The sequence below is a fragment of the Eptatretus burgeri genome, chromosome 5 (assembly GCF_056783735.1).
Source record: "Eptatretus burgeri isolate ZD-2024b chromosome 5, Ebu_testis_v1, whole genome shotgun sequence".
NCBI classification, from domain to species: Eukaryota; Metazoa; Chordata; class Myxini; order Myxiniformes; family Myxinidae; genus Eptatretus; species Eptatretus burgeri.
In genome coordinates, this window is record NC_140965.1 from 49,922,785 (window position 1) to 49,948,068 (window position 25,284).

General features: G+C 43.8%; 1 protein-coding gene across 2 annotated transcripts in view; it reads left to right on the forward strand.

The window, feature by feature from the left end:
- The first annotated feature begins 837 nt into the window (after positions 1–837).
- NBAS (NBAS subunit of NRZ tethering complex) overlaps positions 838–25,284 on the forward strand; it is a 207,924-nt gene continuing 183,477 nt past the window's right edge. Inside the window, exons 1-8 of one of the 2 annotated variants that reach the window (XR_015058324.1) lie at positions 838–1,014; positions 6,837–6,900; positions 9,557–9,593; positions 9,966–10,049; positions 16,221–16,268; positions 22,609–22,652; positions 22,915–23,048; positions 24,098–24,228. Coding sequence is in view for 1 of the 2 variants with exons in the window: in XM_085881820.1 (XP_085737946.1) it covers positions 868–1,014; positions 6,837–6,900; positions 9,557–9,593; positions 9,966–10,049; positions 16,221–16,268; positions 22,609–22,652; positions 22,915–23,048; positions 24,098–24,228 (689 nt within the window). In the remaining variant the exon portion in view is untranslated. The remainder of the gene's footprint in view (positions 1,015–6,836; positions 6,901–9,556; positions 9,594–9,965; positions 10,050–16,220; positions 16,269–22,608; positions 22,653–22,914; positions 23,049–24,097; positions 24,229–25,284) is intronic. The other variant, XM_085881820.1, reaches the window with a different exon arrangement.

Below are 25,284 nucleotides of genomic sequence, written 5' to 3' on the forward strand. Positions count from 1 at the left end.
TGCTTGAAATGTATACTCCTGTAGCGCTGAAGCAATCATGGTGCGTTAGCTGGGCCTCTAGTTACATTTTAAAGATGGGGAGAATGTGGTGAATTGAAGGTCGTGACGTGTGATCACATGTTGCACGGCTCGAGCACGGAATAGATAAAGCTAAGGTTCCGCTCGGTCGGGGGGATTGTCCCAGGGGCATTGTCGTTTACGGCGGCGGTTCACTTGGTGCTCGTTGAATGGTGAGAATTGAGAGTATATCGGACTCCGTGCTTATACTGATTTATTTTGCGGTGATTAGTTGCACGTGTATACCTTACTGCTTATGTACTCCTTGCTGCACCTGTATCCCCTGATGTGCCCGTAGAAGCGGCTTCAATCAAATGGAATAAAGCCTACACTCTGAAGGTTCTTCTCTCGTTTTCATTTATTTTGAAATGATCGTGAGCCGGCGTTCGCTGCACCAAAGATCACACACAATGTGCGTACGTCATAAATAGATCAGTCTCACGCTGACCCCCTGATTGTGGTGGTTTTGTCGAACGTCCGCCAGATGATCGTTTTAACATTAACATCGAATTTGCATTGTTCGGCTAAATAATTAATATAAGACACGTCTTGTGAAAAAAAACAACAAACAGCGGACTGAGCTTCATCGACCTCACGAGCGACGACGCATCACCGCGACCATGGGCGGTGTATCGTACCAAGAACGTCATAAAGATGGGCGGTGTATAGTACGGATAGCGGAGGATTAGTATTTGAAGATGATTTTTTTTTAACATCTCATGTAATTCTGTGAGAATTTTCTGTCAATGTGTGTGAAAAGAGTGTATATTTCATAATGGAATTGCATTGCTCGGGGTGAATAGCTGGAGCATGTTCCGAAGCACCAGGAAACCATCAAAACGGAACTGTGAGGTCGTGGATGCATGGATGGATGGATCGATGGCTGCGGACGTGGAGGAGACCGTTCTCTACGAGCTGCTCGTCCGGGCGGAGTGGCCGTGTGAACACGAGGCGCAGGTGAGACGGGGGACACGATGACGCCGCGCTCGGTATTTCGCTTCTCTTGTGGGGCTTTGGACGAACAACGACGAGAATGGAAGAGGATGGACTTTTTGAGGAATTCAATATTGGAGGTGTATTTACTGTATGAGCAGAGTACCCGCTCCACGGGCCATCTTGTTCCAAGCGTGCAACGTGTTCTTTTTGACGCATACCTTTTATTTGGGCGGTGTATAGGCAACTGATAGCTCTGTATAGGCAAAATAAATAAAAACAAGCCGGGAGGCGACGATGGTTCGCGGGCAGTTTTGAGGAAGCCCTACCGTAAAAACCGATCTCTTCCGTCAAAATTGACCAAATCAAATCGGATTTTTTATTTGTTGTAATTATGGACATTACGCACAGCTTCGAGGACATGAAATTCAGAGAAAAAATAAATATAAAAGTTCAAGTGGGCGTGGCTCCGCCCACAAGGGGCGTGGGACGCCCCTCATACAAAAAGACACAACTGGACCATGATATCTAGTTTGTGTGCAAGTTTCATCAAGATCGCATCACACGTCACGGAGCTATGTTCTGGAGAGAGTCACAAACAAACAAACAGACAGACACAACGAAAATAGTGGTCACTGCTGGCACCCGCGAACCAACACTGCTGGCACCCGCGAACCAACACTGCTGGCACCCACGAACCAACACTGCTGGCACCCACGAACCAACACTGCTGGCGCCCATGATCAACACTGCTGGCACCCACGAACCAACACTGCTGGCACCCATGAACCAACACTGCTGGCACCCACGAACCAACACTGCTGGCACCCGCGAACCAACACTGCTGGCACCCACGAACCAACACTGCTGGCACCCACGAACCAACACTGCTGGCACCCACGAACCAACACTGCTGGCACCCACGAACCAACACTGCTGGCACCCACGAACCAACACTGCTGGCACCCGCGAACCAACACTGCTGGCACCCACGAACCAACACTGCTGGCACCCACGAACCAACACTGCTGGCACCCACGAACCAACACTGCTGGCACCCGCGAACCAACACTGCTGGCACCCACGAACCAACACTGCTGGCGCCCACGAACCAACACTGCTGGCGCCCACGAACCAACACTGCTGGCGCCCACGAACCAACACTGCTGGCGCCCACGAACCAACACTGCTGGCGCCCACGAACCAACACTGCTGGCGCCCACGAACCAACACTGCTGGCACCCACGAACCAACACTGCTGGCGCCCACGAACCAACACTGCTGGCGCCCACGAACCAACACTGCTGGCACCCGCGAACCAACACTGCTGGCACCCGCGAACCAACACTGCTGGCACCCGCGAACCAACACTGCTGGCACCCACGAACCAACACTGCTGGCGCCCGCGAACCAACACTGCTGGCACCCACGAACCAACACTGCTGGCACCCGCGAACCAACACTGCTGGCACCCGCGAACCAACACTGCTGGCACCCACGAACCAACACTGCTGGCACCTACGAACCAACACTGCTGGCGCCCGCGAACCAACACTGCTGGCACCCACGAACCAACACTGCTGGCGCCCGCGAACCAACACTGCTGGCACCCACGAACCAACACTGCTGGCGCCCGCGAACCAACACTGCTGGCACCCACGAACCAACACTGCTGGCACCCACGAACCAACACTGCTGGCGCCCGCGAACCAACACTGCTGGCGCCCGCGAACCAACACTGCTGGCACCCACGAACCAACACTGCTGGCACCCACGAACCAACACTGCTGGCGCCCGCGAACCAATACTGCTGGTGCCTACGAACCAACAAGTTTCATCAAGATCGCATCAAACATCACGGAGCTATGCTCTGGAGAGTCACAAACAGACACACAGACACAACAAAAATAGTGGTCACTGCTGGCGCCTACGAATCAACAAGTTTCATCAAGATCGCATCAAACATTACGGAGCTATGCTCTGGAGAGTCACAAACAGACACACAGACACAACAAAAATAGTGGTCACTGCTGGCGCCTACGAACCAACAAGTTTCATTAAGGTCGCATCAAACATCACGGAGCTATGCTCTGGAGAGTCACAAACAGACACACAGACACAACAAAAATAGTGGTCACTGCTGGCGCCTGCAAACCAAAAAATAACCCAGGTTACGTGCATGAAACAAAAACACACCTGCTGCTTATAATTCAAAACACCTCAGCACTGGAAAACGTGGGGACAGGAAAACTGTACCGTAAATGGGGGGACTTGTAATACCCTCCCCCACCTGGAGGCGGCGCTACACGATGCACATTTACATGGACAACTTGCATTTCCACCCCCCCTTCCCCCTCCCCAATCCCTCACCCTCACCCTCAAGACCACTGGCAAAGATTGAAACATCCCTACACGTTAATTGGGTCATGCTGATCCTTTGAAGCAAGTCTGGATGTAATCGGCCCACAACTGTAAGAGGAGTCGTGACACACACACACACACACACACACACACACACACACACACACACACACACACACACACACACACACACACACACACACACACACACACACACACACACACCCCCACACACACACACACACACACACACACACACACACACACACACACACACACACACACACACACACGTCCATGAATTATCGTAAGGATTATTATTACTCATAAGAACTCATCTTATTTAGAAGGAATTTTCTACCCAAAGGGAAGGCTTTTGGACCGATCTCTCAAGTGTGAAAAATCACTTTTGACATTCTCGTGTCCAGATCTGAATCCAGATCTTCATGAAAATCTAATCAATTGGTCCTCGTCACACATCCAACCTTTCCACCAAGTGTCATCCAAATCCATCCAAAACTTTTTGCAAACAACCGAGAAGGGCACTCGGGAGAGTGCATACCTCCACCAAGTTGATTAGTTTACGTTTTGTATCCCACTGAGAGGCCAGATCTAGATTCGGACATGAACTAAAATTTCATCGACTTGTTCTTGTCACATCACTAACTCATCCACCAAGTTTTGCCCGAATCCGTCCGTAACTTTTTTGAGATATCGTGCTACATATCTGTTTTAGCCCTATCGCTCAATGGTGAAGAATCACTTTTAATAATTCTCTGATTCAGATCTTCACCAAAATTGAATCTATTCTTCCTTGGCACACACCCAACTTGCCCACCAAGTTTCGTCCAAATACGTCCACTATTTTTTGAGACGCCCTGCACACAAACAGATAGACGTGGGTGAAAACATACCCTCCCTCCACCTTCGGTGGTGGATGTGAAAATTTTGGTTAATTTTATTAACTTCATTTTGTGAAATTTGGGTTTTAACATCATTTGAATAAAACGTAATTTGGGTTCACTTCCCCCATTCTCCCGCTCTTGGTACTCTGTATCCCCTGGTAAGGCAATTGCTTTGAAACGACTTGCATTCTCCTCTTGGAAGGCAAATCCAACCAAAGGCAACCTCAGATCATTCCATAAAGCCTGCAATAGGTGTGTGTCTACCTTCAGGAGAGCGAGAAAGCAACATCTATCCAATCTCAAGAATGAGCTTTCAAACTTGTCTCCCTCCCTTGAAACCTGGTGGCCGCTTGTCTCTGGTGTATGCTCCCCTTCCATCCCTTCCCTCGTTTCAAATGGCACCACAGCCTGCTCGTAAGAAGGCCAAATGCCTCAATTTTATTTGCTTCAAAATCCTGTGTCCCTAATCTCTCTCTGTCTCTGTCTCTGTCTCTGTCTCTGTCTCTGTCTCTGTCTCTGTCTCTGTCTCTGTCTCTGTCTCTGTCTCTGTCTCTCTCTCCTTCCCAGTCTTACTCAACGGCTCCTAGAGTCTGTCTTTTACACCTGAATATGTGGATAAGTTTCTGGCAACCCTCGACTCTGACTCTGCAACTAGACCGGATGGCATCAGCTTACGTGTCCTAAAAGCTTGCTTGCTCTGCTGGTCTTACACATCCTCTCTATGCCCTTTTCACCCTATCATCTGCTAGAGAATCAGCCAACATCACAGCATTACATTAAAAAGGTGCAAAAACGGATCCCCTTATCTCCAGTCCAATTAGCTTATTTCCAATCATCAGCAAGGTCGTGGAATCCATCGTCACAGTTGACATAAAATCATTCCTTTTCTCCAACAGCCTCATCTCAGATCATCATTGCGGATTCAGACCTGGTCATTCTACCTTGCACATGCTGCTTCTACTCTCCCAACAATGGACGGAGGTCCTCAATATCAGACATTACATCACGGCCGTCTCTCTGGACATATCTCGAGCTTTTGATACAGTCTGGCATCCTGCCTTGCTCTCCAAACTGTCTGCCTTTGGATTCCAAGGCAAACTCCACTCTTGGAGCCAATGTGTGGCATTCAATGGAACCCTTTCATCTCCTCTCTCTCTGTCAAGGCTGGAGTATCCTGGAGACAGTGTTCTAGGCCCCCATCTTATTCATAATCTTCATCAATGGTCTCACTGACACTCTTGCAAATCCTCTTTATGTCTTTGCTGATGACTCCACTCTCTGCCATGACATCCCTCATCCATCTGGCAGACAGGCAGCAGCCTCTTCCCTTCTCCTTAAACCCTGACAAAATCACAAATTGTTCAAACACTTGGTTCCTCCTGATGACTCCATCTTTCCTCTTTACTTATCTGGGTTCCTTCTTGGTCTTCCTTTTCACTTCAATCCTGAGAAATTCCTCACACTAGCTCTCTCTCTCTGTCTCTCTCTGTCTCTCTCTGTCTCTCTCTGTCTCTCTCTGTCTCTGTCTCTGTCTCTGTCTCTGTCTCTGTCTCTGTCTCTGTCTCTGTCTCTCTGTCTCTCTGTCTCTCTGTGTCTCTCTCTGTCTCTCTCTGTCTCTCTCTGTCTCTCTCTGTCTCTCTCTGTCTCTCTCTGTCTCTCTCTGTCTCTCTCTGTCTCTCTCTGTCTCTCTCTGTCTCTCTCTGTCTCTCTCTGTCTCTCTCTCTGTCTCTCTCTCTGTCTCTCTCTGTGTCTCTCTGTGTCTCTCTGTGTCTCTCTGTGTCTCTCTGTGTCTCTCTGTGTCTCTCTCTGTCTCTCTCTGTCTCTCTCTGTCTCTCTCTGTCTCTCTCTGTCTCTGTCTCTGTCTCTGTCTCTGTCTCTGTCTCTGTCTCTGTCTCTCTCTCTGAAAGGACCCTATCGCAAACCCTCCCATCTACTTTCTCAACAGCCCTCTCAAAGAGGTTCACTCACTGAAACTCTTGGGTCTCACTATTGGCCATGATCTCTCTTGGGCAAGCTACATTTCAAAGTTGGCTTCCAAAGCCAGACACGAACTGGGCATCCTCCATCATGCAAAGTTCTTCCTCGGCACACTTGAGCTCCTATCCACTTACAAGACTTTCATCTGCAGTTTAACGGAGTCCTGCTCTCCCACCTCACATTTTGCTTAGCTTGACACTGTGGAAACCAAGGCTTTCAAGATCATTGGAATCTCTTGCGATGAAGCCAAGTTTATGGGCCAATCACTTCACCATTGCCGACACCTCGCTGGTCTCTGCCTTGTTCTGCCTCATTTCTGGTCTTGCACCCTCTGCCCCCCCCCCCTATTATTGTACTTAAGCAATCACCTGGAATTTGTACCATTGTCTCACTGGTGAATATCATATTAATGTTTATAATTGCTCTTGAAAAATTGCCTGAGATTTGTACGGACTAATCTCCCCAGTGTACAGTCGGCTTTAGACACTGAAAAGGATTTATTTTGCCGTTGATGAAGGAAATGGTAATTTAAAGGGCATTACTGAAAATGTACAAGGTATGAGTGGTACTGAATTTGTAATTTGTGTTTGTTTGTTTGTTTAGCCATGGGCATCCAACGAACTAGTGACGACCACGTTTGTGAAAAAACTGTGTTCTTCTTTGTCAGGTATGACTTCAATTTGCAGATCACTCATGACAGAGCATACACGTACACTGTATTGAACTTGAAATAAATAAGAAGCCAATTCAGACGAGATGTGGCAGCAGTCACGTGACTTGCAAAGAAGGAATTAACAACACTAAGCGATGCCTAACTGTGCAACAAAACAAAAGCTTTGATGACACAAGTTCCAGTGCCTTCAGAAAGTGTTCACACCCCTTGACTTTGTCACATTTTGTTGTGTTACAGCCTGAATTTATAGTTTGTTAAGTTTTTAAAAAATTGTTACTGATCTCCACAAAATACCCCAAAACGACAAAATGAAAACATGTCTTCAGAAATTCTTACAAATTTATTGTTAATGAAAGGCTGAAATGTCTTGCATCAATCGGTATTCAACCTGTTTGCTGACACTCCAAATTGAACTCGGGTGCGTCCGGTTTCCTTTCATCATCCTTGAGATGTCTACAATTTTATTGGAGTCCACCTGCAGCCAATTCAATTCATTGCACATGATTTTAAAAGAAACACATCTTTCCATATAAAGTCCCACAGTTGACAGTATGTCAGAGCATAACCTCTACCATGAAGTCGAAGGAGCTGTCCGTAGAACTCTGAGATAGAATTGTGAGGAGGCATAGATCTGGGGAAGGGTATAAAACAATTTCTAGAGAGTTGAAACATCCCAAGAGCACAGTGAGCTCCATCATTAGGAAATGGAAAGAATATGGAACGATCCAGACTCTTCATACAGCTGGCTTTCTGACCAAACTGAGCAACCGGGCAGGAAGGACCTTGGTCAAGGAGGTGAACAAGAACCGAATGACCACTCTAACAGAACTACAGAGTTCTTTGGCTGAGATGGGAGAACCTGCCCGAAGGACAACGGTCTCTGCAGCACTTCACAGATCTCGGCTTGATTGGAGAGTGGCCAGCCGGAAGCCACTCTTGAGTAAAAGGCACATGACGGCACGCACGGAGCTTCCAAAAAGGTCCGTCAAAGACTCTGAGAGCATGAGGCAAAATATTCTGTGATCTGATGAGGCGAAAATCAAACTCTTTGGCCTGAATGCAAAGCGCTACGTCTGGCAGAAACCAAGCACGGCTCTTCACACATCTAACACCATCCCTTCACACATCTAACACCATCCCTTCACACTTCTACCGTGAAGCATGGTGGTGGCAGCATCATGCTATGGAGATGCTTTTCAGTGGCGGGGACTGGGAGACTTGTAAGGATAGAGGGAACAATGAATGGAGCCAAATACAGGCAAATCCTTGAGAACCTGCTTCAGAGTACAAAAGACCTGAGACTGTGCTAAATATTTACGTTCCAACAGGACAATGACCCCAAGCATACAGCCAAAGCAACACTGGAATGGCTTCAGAACAAGAAGGTGAAAGTCTTTGAGTGGCCCAGCCAAATACCAGACTTGAATCACATTGAGAATTTGTGGAAAGACTAGAAGATTGCTGTTCTCCAACACTCCCCATACAACTTGACAGCGTTTGGGCAAATCTACAAGGAAGAATGGGAGAAAATCCCCAAATCCAGATCTACAAAGCTGCTACAGATTTACCCAAGAAGACTCAAAGCTGAAATTGCTGCCAAAGGCACTTCTACAAGATATTGACTCCGGGGGGCGGGGGGGGCATACTTATTGACGCAAAACATTTCAGTTTTTAATTGATGTATAAAAATGTCTAAACATGTTTTCAGTTTGTCATTGTGGGGTATTTTGTGTGAATCAGTGACAAAAAATTCAAGTTTAATTTAGAATTCAGGCTGTAACACAACAAAATGTGACAAAAGTTGATGGGTGTGAATACTTTCTGAAGGCACTGCATAGGAACATGTTAATGACATTTCTTTCACATATTGATGGCATAAAGTATCTCACCTGATAATGGAACACGGGTATTGTAAGTGTAACTGCACCATCCTGGTGTTTGTTGCATTTTAACTTGAGCACCAAAGATGAAAAAAAAAAGACCCAATGTTTTGGGGGGTTGTTTTTTTTTCGTGATTTTGGGGATCAATTTGCTTGATGGGAGAATTTTTCCGTGAACGTGATTTTTGTGGCTCGATTTGTGTGATCGGTGAATTTGTATTTGAATGTGATTTTAAGGTTCGAACAAGAAATAGCAGCACAATCAAGAAAATTTACCATGGTTCTTCATTTTATGATGATATGATACAAAATTTTACAAACTCATTCATTTGATATTCTAACAATTGTATGATCTCTGGATATACTTAGAGTTTTTTTTTTATTTCTGCTGATATAATAATATTTTAGTATATTTTATCATTAATTTGTCAAACATGTGGGATACTCTCTCTTAATAACCTCCTTCCTCCTTCCACCCCACTCCTAACCCCTAAAACAAATACAGTACTTTTTCTGCACCTTCATTGTGTCACTTCACCATCCACTGGATCTTAAACACACACTCCTGATTTTTAATACACAAGTACATTTCCAAGTTTGATCAAACCTCCCTTGTTTACCTGTTTGCAGCAGTTTTTACCACTGTTAAATGGTGCACCTGTAATCTATTAACCTGCCTGAACTTAAGTACATATCAGTAACCATTTTACTTTGATTTGTATTTCTTGAACATTGTTGTCTTTGTTTGTTTGTTTGTTTTTCCACTATAGTTCCTTGGTGGTTTGTTCTTCACTATGCTGGATACAGGTGGGTTTCTTCACACGATAAATTTTCCGAGCACCATAGCTTGTACCCTTTGTCAAAATACAATTGAAGATATGCGTGTGAACCTTGCCTTTTCTTTATCAATTGAGCCTTCCTTCCATTGAAACCGAGCTGTTTACTAAATGTAAACACTGCGGACAGATGAGCATATTGTCCAACTCTGTTCTCCTCAATCACACACAGTTTATTTTGTACTGAACTTTGTCCATTTTTTTTTTTAAAGCACTATACCATATTCTAATTTTTTCTTCATTGATTGATTTATCATTTCTTTTATATTTCTCTATATCAGTGGATTAATATTATGGATGATAGATTGTGTTGTAATTTTTGCTTCTCACGGTAATGCCACAGGCATATTTCAAGTAGCAGCTCACTGTCTGCAGGCCTCGTGAGACTGTCAAGCTTGCAGATGAACTGGAAGTTGATGTTGTCGAGGTAAGACGTTGAAGATGTATTTTTTGAGCGTACTGAGTGAATATAGAAAACGAGCAAGGGGACGAGGGGTCGGGGTTGTGGATGGGAGGAAACGTGCAAGAACGTGGTTGGGTGGTTAAGGGAGTCAGAAAAAATAGTAGATATAGATAGATGGGGGATAATGTGAGATGATAGTGCACAGTCATCTCTGTGCCCTGGATGAAATGAGTTGTATTTCTGAGTTGTATTTCTCAATAAACATTTTATCAGCTCACTGAGTTTTGTTGCTCAAGAACAAACCTGTGAACTGTACAATACAGAGAAGTCACTTTGATATGTCAGCATATATCCTGTGATTCAGAGAGAGGGATATAAAATGTCCTTGAACAAAAAATACAAAGGAGACCAACTTTTTAACAAGTACGTATTAAATTAAGATGTTTTTTTTTATTTTTTGAAATAGACCATGTCGAGTCTCATGTAAGAGCTAACGCACAGAAATGTAACAAAGCAGGAGACGAGGGGTGGGAGAGGGAATCACAAAAAAACAGTGGGGAACAGAGAGGATAGGAGATCTGTGGAAGCGAAAGGGATGGGGTGGGGTACACGGGGAAAACAAGATGGTACTACAGGGACTTTCAGGAAGGAAAACAGGAAATTTGAAGGAGATGGGTTTGGGGAGGCCTAGCAGGGGTAGAAAAGATCATTGTTTTGGATGGGGGAAGATATGAGATGGTGGTGAACAGCTGTTTTGAAGACATGGAGGGAGGAGTGGGATTGATGAGGGTGTGAGAGCTCGTTCCAGAGGTGGGAAAAAAGAGGAATGAAAGAGTGAAGGTGAGCAATGATTCTTGATTTTTGTCGGTTTCACAGGAAGGGGTTTTTTGGTGGACCGTGAACACCCTGAGTAAATATATGGGGGGAATTCACAGACAGCACTGGTGGGGGGGGGGGCAAGGTCGGAGTGGAGATAGCAGAAGACAGAAAGACTACTGATCTGCCTGCGGTTAGAGTGTGAGAGACCCAAAGACTCAGCTTCATCGTGGGAGATACCAATGATCCTAAAAGCTTTGGGTTCATAGCGTGAAGCCGAGCTCGGTGTGAGGCAGGAGCACCACACCAGAAGTAAGAGCAGTACTCCATCAGGCTGCAGATGAAAGCTTTGTAATTGGTTAGAAGCTCAGGTGTGCCAAGGAAGGACTTTGCATGAGGTAGGATGCCCAGTTGGTAGCTGGCTATGGAGGCCAGCTTGGAGATGTGGCTTTCCCAAGGAAGATTGTGGCAGATAGTGAGGCCCAAAAGCTTGAATGAAAGGATTTTTTCAAGGGGATTGTTGAGAAAGTAGGGGTGTGGGGGTGGGGTGGGGGATTTCCAGACGGTCCTTTCAGAGAGACATCGTGAGAGTGTGAGATTTGTCAGGATTGAAAGACATGTTCCTAGTGTTTGACCAGCTTGTGATTTTTTATCAAGGTTTGTCGAGTTTGAAGAGGCTGTGTTTGCCGAATTGAGGGATAAGAGATGGTCCGGCAGAGGGTGGGGGTCATCAGCAAAGAGATAAAGAGGATTTTCCAGAGTCGAAGAGATCATTGATGAAAACCAGAAAAAGAACAGGGCCTAGAACACTGCCTTAAGGAACTCCAGCCTGGACAGGAAGTAGAGATGAGAGAGCCATTTAGTCACAGGTTGAGTGCGGTAGGAGAGGAAGTCTGCGAGCCATGAATGGAGATTGCCTTGGATACCATAAAAAGAGAGTCTGGTGAGAAGTGCGGGATAACAGACCATATCGAAAGCTCACAATATGACTCGGAAAATGGCTCTGATCTCATGTTTGGCATTGAGGACCTCCATCCCTTGTTGGGAAAGCAGAAGCAGCATGTCCAGGGTAGAGTGACCTGGTCAGAATCTAAATTGATGCTCGGAAATCAAGCCATTGGAGAAGAGGAAGGATTTGATGTCAGAAGCGATTATGGATTCCATAACCTTGATCATGATTGGGAGCAAGCTGATTGGTCTGTAGTTGCCGGGATCAGTCTTTGCACCTTTTTAACGCAGAGCGGTAATGTTTGCTGATTTCCAAGCAGATGGAAGATGACCTTGAGCAAATGAGAGGGTGAATAGAACAGAGAGAGGGTGAGCAAGAGCAGAGGAGCAGGTTTTTCGAACACGTGGGTTGATGCCGTCTGGACCGGTTGCAGAATCTGAGTCGAGGTTTGACAGGAAGCTCTCCACCTTGTTAGGGGAAAAGGACACAGAGTCCAGGAACAGCTGGGTGTGACTGGTTAAGTTGGGTACAGAAAGTGATCGGTTTGGGACAAGATTTAGAAGCAAACATGGAGTTTAGGCATTCAGCCTTTTCACGTGCAGTGTCATCTGTGCAGCCATTTAAGGTAATGGAGGGGTAACATTCACCAGAAACAGACTTAATTAGACTCCACCAGGATTTGGAGGAGGGAGACAGGTTTGAGAGTTCAGACTTGAGATTAGAAAGTTGTTTCCTGCCTCTCCTAAGGGTAGACACACACTTGTTCTGAGCTTTGTGGAAGGAACTGAGATTGCCTTCCATGAGATAAAGGCAAGTTGTTTCAGGAGAACAGCCTCGCCACAAGCTTCAGTGTACCATGGGTCGGAGGAAGGGTAGGACAACTGAAGACGAGATGGGAAAAATCTGTGCATGAGGGATAGCAAATGTCTTTGAAAGAATTCCCAGGATGAGTTAATGTCTGTGAGAGTAGAAATGGGAGACCAGTCTAGAAGTTTGACGGCTGCTTGAAGACCCTGCCAGTCGGTCTGAGTGAAATGCCAGACTCATCGGCACTGAGGTGGTTCTCTAATAACGGCCAGAGAAAGATTTATTGAAAAGACAAGTTTTAAAAGTTTGACATTTTAAATTTGTGTTTGTATAAGGGTTAATTGGTAAGTTTGTGATGTTCAAGGGAAATGCAAGAAATATAACGGTGTCTGGTTTTGTTAAAAGTGTTTAAATATTTATTGAAACGACTGTTTTGAAAAACTAATCTCATTATTGTGTCTGAAATTTCTGTGAGGCTACGGACCTACTCAGCACGTCACGTTGACGGCTTGTTTTGTTGTCATGTTGACAAAATCGTCTTGTTTCTTCAAGACTTTGTGCAAGTGTGCATGCTTGCAAGGTACGCACCTCTCGGTAGCCCATAATTATGATAAATTATGTCATTTGTCACAAGCTGTAATAACAAAACATAATTTATTGTCAGATTTCTAAATGCAGGTCTTGTTCCTATCTGCTCATGGCAATATGTTGAAACCGCAGGAAAGATTGCTGCCTCCATAAGGATGTTCGCTTCTGTTCAAGTTTATTCAAGACGAACATTATAGACCGTAGGGCATATAGGGATGCCCGACCACACCCGAACAAGATTGCATTTTTCTGAAACCTTCAGATGTCTTGAACATGAAACGAAATGTTAATATTGAAAATTATAGGGACGCATTAACTATTTTATCCCTTTTAAAGGAGGTACCCTAAAATGGAGAATTGTGGCTCTGCTTCAAACGTTAATTCCTCCGAACTGACCGTGCTTCTTAGGAATCTCAAAATGATTGAATACCCACGTACGATATATCAAATTGAAGCTTATTACCTTCTGCTTCATTCTCATTTTCTGATTCGGTTAGTGGACTTTGAGTGGCTACTCCCTAATTTTCCATATACATATACATAAGGTGGATCACTCAAATTTTCAACATTTTTATTTTTATTTTCCAGGTGGACATGTCACAGAAATCATGACAGCTATTCAGAACAGCTTATTTAGACACAATAATCAAATGATGATTGTGAACAATGTTTACCAGGTAGATTGTACAAACAACTTCTGTTGCCTTTGTGACATGTTGGTAAGAATACAAGAAAGCTACTGGATATACCAATCACCACTATCGAGTACCACCATATACTATACGATTCAATCAAAATCACCATCACTGTCTTCACTTCACTCCTTCAGCAAGTGTCTTCATCTTCATCTTTTTCATCTTTACCTTCTTTGTCTTCAGCAATGTTTGACTGCTGCTGTCGCGGCATATCTCCATTGTACTATCGAGGTTCAAGTTTGCCATCCCTCATGGTCCACCTATGACCATCACTTGCGTTAGGTACATCAAGATCAGCAATGTGTGCCCTCGTCCACATTCCAACTTGATAATTGACCCTCTTGATGTGTTGTTCCAGACTCTTGCAACAAGGTGGGAGTGTTCCCATTAACTGACGGGTTAAGAAAATAATCACTGTCACACAATTTGTTCATGCTGAGGAATCGTAGATCGTCGACTCGTTGTGTACGAGGTCTTCCTTATATATGTAATTGCGCATGTGATCAGGGTCCTGCGTGTCTCTCAACTTTGAGAGAACTGGCACAAACTTAGGTATCTTCAGAAGAGTCTTGAATGATTTAATTTTCCCCAAGTCCCTTCAAAGCACGAGTACTGTCACAACCGGTACATGAGCCATGAGTGCTGTTAAATGTTCCTGTGAATAATCCTGAGCTATTTCAGTGACATTGAACGGACTCTTTTTATTTTTTATTTTTTTTTTTATTTTTTTTTTAATTCCCAGTGCCAGTGTCAAATGGGACTGTGATTTGCTGCACAGTGAAGGAGGATGAAGAACGCATCAGTGTCTGGACTTTTCACCCTCGCATAGCGGTATCTCCGACTCCTACCATATTCACAATGCAGGATAGCACATCCATCTGTTTCTTCCTGGGATGACTTGAGTGTGGGAATTTCTGTTCTACGTGTTGTCTGGCCATTATTCGACGTGGGTAAATATGCAGAGCCTTCACAAATGACTGTCACTTGCCACCCTTGGAGTTCCTTCGCGTTTGTGTCCCCAGCTCCAGAGTCATCACAAGAGCTTGATGAACTGTTTGTTTTTATCATTGGCCAAGAACATCTTCCAGTCAGCAGGTTTCTTCATTTTTTTACCCTTTACGATGAACTTTTCTCCCCATCCTCTCCTGAGTCGTTCCATCGATTTATTGTAGCTGTCTGTACTGAACACGGCATCACCAGTCATTGGCATCATGTTAAAAACTTTGTGGCAAATCTGCCTGAAGTTACTCGGAATGGCCTTCAAGTAGAAGAAGCTCGCATTCCCATCCTGAACGGCAAGAGTTTCACTGGAGGGTGGTATCGTAGCATTCTCATGATCCTTGGTCAGATATTGGAACAATTTTGACTCGTCCGTTTTTTTTTTTTTGCCAGGAATCCATCAGCAGTACCTATACTGCATGGTGCAGGAGTCAGCGGGTAAATGACAATACACCTTCACTCTGTGACTTCATGAACAATTGGAAAGCAACGCATCTGTGTTGCTTTTGCTGAACCACTTTGTTTTTTGTTGTTGTTACTCTTGCCTTCTTGATCATGTCTTCTTAGGTTTTGAGATGCAGACGCTTTATTGGCTCATATAAATCTTTTCTGGTTTGACGGCGACTTGCTATGAAGGCTCAGTTCCACTCTGCTCAACCGTCTCCAAGACAGATTTCCCACCATCACATTCAAACCGATGCATTCCTTCAGTTAGTTGTTTCTGCCCTCTTGACCTTCATTTTCTTCCTCCCTTCAGAAATGCAGAAAATACAATCCGTCTCGAACAAGACATCGTCACTTTTATCTGAACTTCTTTTACTTTCTCTGGTGGAACATGATGGTTCAGATGAATCGGATTGTTCAGCAAGGCAGTTGAGATTCATAGTAAACCTCTGATAACATTATCTGTGATATCCATGATGCTCTGTGATGACATCAGGGATAAGTTGTTTTTTTTTCTTTTTCGCTCACATGGACTTTAGTCACGTGAGTTTATGCGATCGAGAAGTGTCTGCAGTTGAGTGATTGAGTCTTGACTCCCCCAAAATAGGTATTTGCTCTCTTCAAAACTACACACACGTTTTCAATGAAACTTCACCACAGATGTACCAAAGTTTGTTCAGAGCATTAGAAGAAAAAAAAAAAAATCAGGTTCCAAGGGAGTCTGCGGGGGGTGGGGGGGGGGTTGAGTGACTTGCTCCTGATCCAGGTGAGCTTCACGACACGCGGTCCTATTTTTGTATTGTATTTTGGGAAGCGGGCACTGGGGGGAGCACCGAGTTTAATAATTGCTGTAAATGTACATATTTTTTGTTGTTGGTGTTTGTTTTTTTGTCTTAGCAACTTGAAGCTGTTGGCAGTCATTCAAGATCAGAATATTGAGATCCGGTAAGTTTTTGGCTCGGTGGAGAGACCAGAAAGGAGAGGACTTTTTGGAGAGGCAGTTTGAAAAGTTGTGGATTTATAGTTGAAGACCAAGTGATACTTGTCCTTTCAGCTTGTTGCACTCATTGTTTTCATTAAGTGTTTTTGAACTCGCAAGGCATAATTTTCTTTTCTTGTTTTGATTAAAAAAAAATAACTTTCTGAAGTTCTTTTGACCACCTTGTTTGTTTAGTCAAACTTGCAAGGACATCCAGATGTGGAAAATCCATTTCGTTTGTCTTCCTATCAAATTGTAAAAAAATTAACTGATTGTTTCAACGTATCACTTTTGTTGCAGTTTTTTAATTATTATTATTATTTTTTTAATGAAATATCTTGTTCTTGTCTTGATAGACCCAGAGCTTGTGATGGAAGATTTTATCCCATTTTCCCCAGAAGAGTTGACCTCTTAAAGTTACTTAGGCCACCTCAGTCATTCACAAAAAGTTTGTCAGCTGGACCCCAGACTCCCTTGCCAAGTCTCCTCCAGGGGGGTTGCATTTACCCCCATCTAATACATGGACCAAACTTTGTGAAAACAAAGTATTATGACGATTCGTTACAAAAAAGGAAAACTGACCTAATTTCAAGGGGGGGGGGCATTTGGTCATTTGGTGAGACACCCACAAAGCACACCTCCCCCCTCCTCCCATATAGCATTGATTTACCTCATAAGCTACATGGACTAAACTTTGTCAAAACAAACAAGTATGGCACTTTAATTATACGTTCATTCACTTTATTTTGCAAGTATTTTCTTGTTAAAGTTGGAATTTAAAGATCAAATCGATGAAATGTGTCTGTTTAGTTTTTATTGTATTATCATCTGGTTGCTTTTACCATCGCTGTCACTTTCTTCATCTTAGTCTTCACAGTCATTCATCTCTTCTGATATAACAAAAAAAAGTATTTCAGGCCTGAAGAAAGCTTTTCCGCTTTGGGGGAAAAAAAACAAGTTCACTCTTATTTCTGTTAAATTTTCTTAAATACGTACATTGTAATTCACTGCCCTCCATCTCCTACGGGCCTGTGTTAGTGTTTTCTGTCGGATGCAACTTTATTTCCCAAACACGAGATTTTGTTGATGCATGGGTTGCGTTGACCAAAAAGGATCATTTAAAGCGAAACGCTATTCACACTACCTCGTTGGAAATAAATAAGAGGCACAATTGCCAAAATGGTAAAACGAAAAGGGAATTGGAAACAAAATTTAATGAAAATACATTTTGTGGCTTACCTTCCCCATCACTTTCCTTGAAGAGATCTTCTCCCCTCATTCGCTGCAAACAACATCTCATGATTTTGGAGAAGTAGCACCGTCAAACCATTGCAACTGGTAACAACCATCCTCCTGTCTCCAGCCGAAGTCTATTGGTGATAATGTTGCCGATTGGTTGCATCGTGTTGAAGATGGCCACCGCCCCGCAAAGAGATGTGTACGCTTTATCTTTTGCAGTAGTACTCATGAGCACGGCTGTAGAGCACTGTCGTCTAAATTCTTTACGCATGAGATTCTTTGTTCTCGGTGAAGGAACATGTGCAGCCACAAAAAGAGGTCCAAATGCCGGAGGTGCAGACCCAGATGAATTAAAGGTTTGTCTTTGATCAGGGAAACTTCACTTTCGCAGTCGTTGCTGATTTGATAAGCTGCTCCTGCCGTATTGTGCAATGTACCCTCACAACTTTGAGTTTCAACAAACCTGTCAAAATTGTCCCAAACAGCGCCTGTTCCACAATCTGCTGACAAATTCCAGATGGTGTCGTGTTTTGACTTGTTTTTTTTGCCTCAACCGTCACCTCCGTTTCCAACTCTTCCATAGTGTGGTAGCTTGCACAGTGACCCAACCTGTTCATCATATCCAGAACTTTCCTACTTCCAGTAAGACTTTTAAGAGACATGCTGGATACGATGTGCTTATTTGGCTTCTTCTTGCCTGACGTTGCTGGAAAAAAAAAAAAAACAGCATCCTTGCTGATAGAGTTAATTCTCCACTGCTTGGTTGGTTGCTTCCAATGCCTTGAATCTGGCCTGCCAATGAGATGCTTCAAGAATTGAGAAACTACTTCTGGCACGTCAACGTCACCTTTGTAAACGTCCGGTAGTGGGGTTTTTTTTGGTTTTTTTTGCATTGCTGATGCCTTCTCGCAACATAAATGCGACATCCCCGATTTGAATGTTAATACTGCGTTCGTGACTTGATCATGTTGTTTCCGCAAGGCTTCTTCTGTCATCAGCATAGCATTGCAGATTACGTTTCCCCTTTTCGTCTTCCCTTTCTCAATTGTAATCCTGTCTCCAAACTGTTTGGTAAGTTTTACCTCCAGCTTTTTTGCAGATACTGCAGCATCTCCAAAATGATCTCCCTCTATTTTAACCACAAGAGCTTGGTAGTGATTAACGTCAGTTCGTGGGTGCGCCACTCTGTTTGCGATGACCGTTTCTTCGACGTAGCAGGTCAGGGCATCGAATGCTTTCATGTGTGCATCTTTCTTGCTGTCAGTAACTTGGGTGAGGCTCATTCTTTGTGTCAAAGCCCTGTTTCTCTTCTTCTTCTCTCGTTTCTTTCGTTCCAAGAGGTGTTGCTTTTGCTTCTGCCTGATACTTTGATTGGCAAACCACTTGATATTTCATTCATTTTGCTGTGGAACCCATCTCACTTATCCGTGTAAGTAACTGGTCATCTCCCTTCCAATGTGCATGCTTTCTCACATTTTCTTTGAAGTTAGTCGTTTTGACATCCACCAACCGATGCTCCATCTCTTTTACCTTCCTCCTCGCACAGCAACAGAAAAGGCACACGAAATGGACCCCCCTGTTCCTTCTTTTGGTTTTGGGGTTCTGATATCTGAGCGGGTGGTTCTCTTTGATTTTTCAGCAAATTTGTTGTCTGCGTTTGTCGCAGCAGCATCGACAGCATCCACTGCTTCTCGATGTAGTTTTGTCGAAGTGGTGAATTTTTTTTGTAGCAGCTGTGAACTGTGTCTGTGTCGATCTCTTCAGGCAGCACGACGTCTGCATACTTCAAAGCCTGTTGCTTCCGTGCAGTAAGAATCGGTTTGCATTTTTTTGCAATGTGTCGTCGTTGAAGAGAATGATGTCACCTTGGTCTGCATCGTCATTTTTCCCCATGCGCAAAATAGACAATCTGAAGAGAAATCAAAAAGGGGTTTTGGTGTTGTACCTGTGAGGGTATGTGATCACACCTCCCCCCTTGGAAATTTGGTCAGTTTTATTATTTTTGTCATCTACCATCATATTTCTTTGGCGTGACAAACTTTAATCCACCTCACTTGTGGGGTAAATGAACCCCACAAGGTCCATGCATGAGATGGGGTAAATGGAGCTCTTCTCAAGGGCTCTGGGGTCCAGACCCACCAGCTGAGAGGAAGCTGACAAACTTTTTGTAAATGACTTAGGTGACTTAAAGGGCCCATTACACCCAAAAGTACTGAAATTGCATATATATATATATATATATATATATATATATATATATATATATATATATATATATATATATATATATATATACATGTCCTATAGGAGTTTTTCATCGTGATTTCAGATCTGTGTTTCTTCACAATACTCGTTCTGTAAAATTAAAAAATCAAACCTCTTCGGGAACGCCCCTAAAAATTCTGCCGAAATCTACTGAAAGGGGCCTAACCCACATGACATCAACTGCAGGATGACAAAGGCTGCACGTAAATTACTCGGGTTTGTGGTCTACGTGATTGTATTGGCTTCCTGTGTGTTTCCACATTCGATTGGTCAACTCAATCGCTTCGTTCATTTCTGCTTTAAAAAAACAAACATTTGGTTTTGAATAATGGATGACATGGACTTTGATTCGTCTGGTAGCGACAGTGAGTGTTGGAGAAATGAAGGATTTTAGTCTGAATCAGATGGAGAATTGTCGGATAACGTAGTCGCGGGAGGTGAAGTTCAGGCTGCTGGAAATGAAATACGGCCTTAGCAGTTCGAGCCCGAAGCAGGACAAGCAGAGGAAACTGGCGATGAAATTCCCGGAGTTCATGATGACCGGGAGGACATCGAAGGAAGACTTGGCAATCACAACTGGTTATACAAAATCCTATTCGTAATTCAATAATGTAAATTCTACTTGCATACTGCTCGACATCAGACTTATTTCAGTGAGGTGACGTGACCAGTGCAGCGCAGCGGACATGTTGTACCGTGGCAAATGAATCGCAAGGCTAGCGCATGTCATCGGCCGTGTCTCTCCGCGCATAAAACGAAGCAATCTCGCTGTCCGGATACGATGAAAACTTGTGTGCAGAACACACCTTGCGACACAATTGTCTGGAGTAGTCCGATAAATCTAACGTTCTGTTGCATTTTTATTTATTTTATTCCTACTGTTGTCATGTAGCGCCAGTAGAAAACGATGAAGAAAAGAGAATAATAAAAGAAAGCTACAGCACGTCAGATTTGTCGGACTAGTCGGACGGATGACGGATTTATCGGACTAGTCTCGACTCTAGAGTTGACTAGTAACTTGTGTTAGCATGCACACAATGTATAAGTCAATGTGTAAGAGTCCCGAGGCGATGAGGCCGTGTAATAGGACAGATAAATTTGTCTTTCATAGTTGTGCCAACATTTTTTTCCCTGTTCATTTATTACAGCATTTTGGCGAAATGTTAATGAATAGCAAGCCAATGGAAGCAGTACCTTCACTTTAGAATAAACCCACGTATGTGGAATCGTACCTATCCCAGCAGGCTGGTTTCAACGAATAATTCAATAAGCTGCAAAATGTGGGTGCAGGTTTTTCACATTGTTTGATTTTAAAATTATCTCCTTGCGCCTTGAAATGATGCAATATTAATCGTTAGTATTTTACTTGTATGTCCCTGTAAGTTTCTTTTTTAATGGAAAGGTTCAACAGTCACATTTAATATTTTGTGGACATGGTATAGCCCTTTATTGTGCATACATGTATTGGATTTGTATACAACTACGACAAGGTAGTAAAGCGATAAATAATTGCCTCGTGATTGTAGTGCATACACGGCTCAGATAAGAAGCAGAATTTCTTTTCCGCGAAACAATCACAGGAATTCAGACAATCAGTGAGATAGCAAACACATGTGCACAACGCATTTGTACGTACTTTATACGGCGCGCGATGTCTAATCAATCCACTTTGTGCGAGTCGCGTTCTGCAGATGACGTGAACGCTGCGGTTCACTGAAGTCAACTTTTTGAGGGGCAGGCCAGAGCAAGTTGTGAAAAGCACCAGAAATGTTCGGAATATTGGTCTAATTATCCCATTTTTTATTTTTAAAAAGAAACATGGGTGATTTCTTCACTTGGAAGGTCAAGTTAATATATAAATAACCAGAAAGTTTTGAGTGTCATGGGACCTTTAACTTTAAGGGGTCAAACCTTCTGTGTAACATGGGGTGAAATCTTCCGTCACAAGCTACCGGATTATGATTTTACCTGCGACATGTCACAGGTCTGTAAGAGCTCTGGATGGTTGTTATTGTGATTCTTGTTGGAGGGGTAGGTGGGGGGGGGGGGGAGAGGTTGATTTTTGCAATGTGCACCCATTGGTCAAACAGCTGCCGAACTCCACCCACATTTGTCACTTGACTCCACCCACTATGCCACCCAGACAAAAAAAAATATGGCTGCCATCTTGGTTTTTTGGTGGGCCTAAGACATCAGACCTATAGGCCTCTGCTGATTATACACTGCCCGGATTTGTTGCATCAGATTTCCATTGGCTTCGTTTGGGTCGAGTGTTAGTCATGATGAGGGACCCCGAAAAATCTAATTGTCGAATAAATCTTATTAGTAAGGTTTAATCAAGCCTGTCGGCACGCACAGTACATGGCTCCCGAAAAGAAAAGCATGACGTAATGTTTGAACAGTCCCATAATTGGGGTTAAACAATCTGTGACCATATGACAAATCGGCTCGTTCTAATGTGACGGTGGTGGAGGGTGACATGGGTGGAGGTGTCACGTTGATCTTTTAATAACACATTAAGTGTGTGTTTCCCGAATCGCGCTGCTCATGTTTTCAGAGTTCTTTAAATGTGAGTTTCCCAACGGGCCCGTTACCTGATTTTGTCGCAGTTTGTGATGGCAGTGCGGTCGTTCTTGTTCTAATTTGCTCGGTGGCATGATATGAATTTGGGAAATGCAAAAACGTACCGAGGCCCAAAAGGTGTTTGCCATGTCAAGAGTTCATGAGAGTGGGCAATGAGATTTCTGGCTTTCAGTTTCACTTGATTATGTTGTGATTGACTTGTTTGTTTTGTTTATTCAGCTCTTCCAAGGATGATTTTGGATCGGTGGTGGGTCGATGTGCAGGTCAGTGTGCATTGACAGTTGTGTGGGAGAGAAAAATCCATGGCTCTGGTGATGTGTAAAAATAAATAAATAAATAAATAAGGCTCATGTAGGAACCCAAGCTTTACAGTTTACAGGTTTGAAGCTCAAATATTTCATATGGCAGCTTTTCATTTGGTTGCATTTGGTTTTCAATTAGGTTGGTGTTTCAGGTAAATTGTGTGTGCGTCCGTCTTTGTGCATGCGCCTTCTGTTTGTTTGTTTTGTTTTTTTTCCCCCCCAGTTCCGAGAGATGCATTCCCACAGTGGCGCAACATTTGTTGGAATTGGGACGGCACGCTATTGGCACATTCAGACAGTTCTGGCCACGTCTTCATCTTTGACCTGATTGGAAACCTGCTGTTCAACATTGTTCCGGTATGGTCTTATCCTGATGAACAGCTTCCTCTGTGTTGAATCACGGACTATCGAAAATGATGCTTTCTAGTTCTCCACTCTATTTTACTCTCTTTAAATATACAATATCTCAGCTGCTAGAAGATTTAAATAACAGAAGGTACCAGAATCACAGACTATAGAAAATCAAATGTGAACAGGGAGACGAGGCCATCACAAATGAGTGGATGGACTGGCAGAAAGGAAAGGGGTGGGTGGGGGTGGAGAGGGTCAGCTCGAGTAGAGGTGAGTATGGGCAAAGCATGAGGTGACAGTAGCAGCTCTTAGAAGTACTGGAGGGAGGGGCACGAGATAGCGGACACAGGGTGTCGTTTCCACATGGGAAAGAGATGGAATGAAGGCACGCCATCATCAGCAACATGCTGTTTTTCGCTCGCAGGGAAAATTGGAAACAATTCAAGGACAGGGCCTGTAATACCATTAGCAAACAGGTTGGAAAGTAAGCTCGGAAGATGGCCCTGATCTCTCGTATGAAATTTATTTCATGCATCTATTGTTGAGATAAAAGAAGCAACATGTCTGTGGCAGAATATATGGGGCATAGGCTGATCTGATGATCAGAGATCAGCATTACTTTGCATATGATGGGGAGAAGGCTGAGCAGTCTGTAGTTGGGTACAGTAGATGGACCATGTTTGATGAATCAGGGCGATGCTTAGAACTTTCCAAGATGAAGGCAGGAGACCATCTGAGAAAGACAGGCTGAGGGATGAGTATAGGGAGAGGAACGGACCATAACACAATACTTAAGAACTACAGTGCGAATGCCATCAGGTCCATTTGCAGTGGAGAGATTAAGATTGACTCAGAACTCTTGAGTTTTCGTGGGAGAGAAGTCCACGTGCTGCATATAAATCCGGAATGGAAGGAAAATAGTGTGTGGAGGGATTTTTGGGTGCCATGGCTTTTTCAGATTTCACTCATTGTACAATACTTTAGGATGATGCGCTATTGCGGTGATTTTTATTTGTCTAACCCCTAAAACCTCGTTTCCCTCCTCCGAAATGCAGGCAGCAGGCTGCACAGGAGACCTTAGCCAAGCTGTTGCTGGCATGGTGTTCCTGAAGTGTGATGATGATAGATGGTCTGCTCAGCTATTGGTCATCACATTCCATGGCCTGCTTACCAGCTATCTGATTGGGTACGTCATTCGAGCAGCTCTGCATCATCACCACCTCTCCTCTTCTTAGATCTGACATTTTCAATTTAAATGACAGCTCGAACCACACAACGTTTTGCAATGTCATGATATTTACATCATTGATAACCAAGTTGGAATTGCACACGCGCATGCGCATACTTACTCCTGCGCCCACACACATCCTTTTCCTTCCCTCAACATTTTCTCTACCGAACTCATTCCCTCCCCCATCACACTGCTTGCTATTACAATACTAGTGAACCCATACAAATCCACCTGAGAGAGGAAGGATAGTCATTGTGCAAGTCAAAGGGTCGAAGCTGAATGGATAAATCGTGTCTCCGTTATTTTTAAAAACGATGCATTTGATGGACATCCATGCTTTTGAATAATGGTGCAAGCTTAAAAACAACTTTTGCCAATTTGATTTGTCACAATATTCATGCCCTGCAGAAACGTTTTATCACGGGTCGTGTTGTTATCTCGATGTTATGGTCTGATTCTAGGGAATTCCTATACTGTATGTCAAAATACTTTCAAATTATTTAAAAACGTGACTAATTACCGGAATATCAAGGCATATTGTCTCGTATCGGAGAACAAATATTAGCATTTTATTTTATTTACAATTAGCAAAGGTTGCCCGGAAACGCCGGGGTCCCTCTACCCACCCCTTCCTCTCCCTCATCCCTCCTAAACCCATGGTTCCTCCCACCTCTTCTCCTTCCTCCCCCACCCCGCTCCCTCCCTCTGGACTCCCACCCCTTCCCCACGACAGGTGGTGGCTTGTGTGTTTATAAGTTAGTAATTGTGAGAAAATAACTTTAAAATCCCTAGTGCGGTGTTTCGTGGTAAAAAATGTGATCCTGTAATGTTTCGTTGCGCTTAACCTTGGGAGCTCAGAGGAGTTGCATCACAAACAAACAAACAAACATCTCATTCCCTTTTTTTTACAGAAGATAACGTCGCTCCAAGCTCCTAGTTAAATGAAATAACATCCGAAATGAAAGCAGATCGCACAAAATGGGTAAAAATTGCAATCTCGTGTTTAAAAAA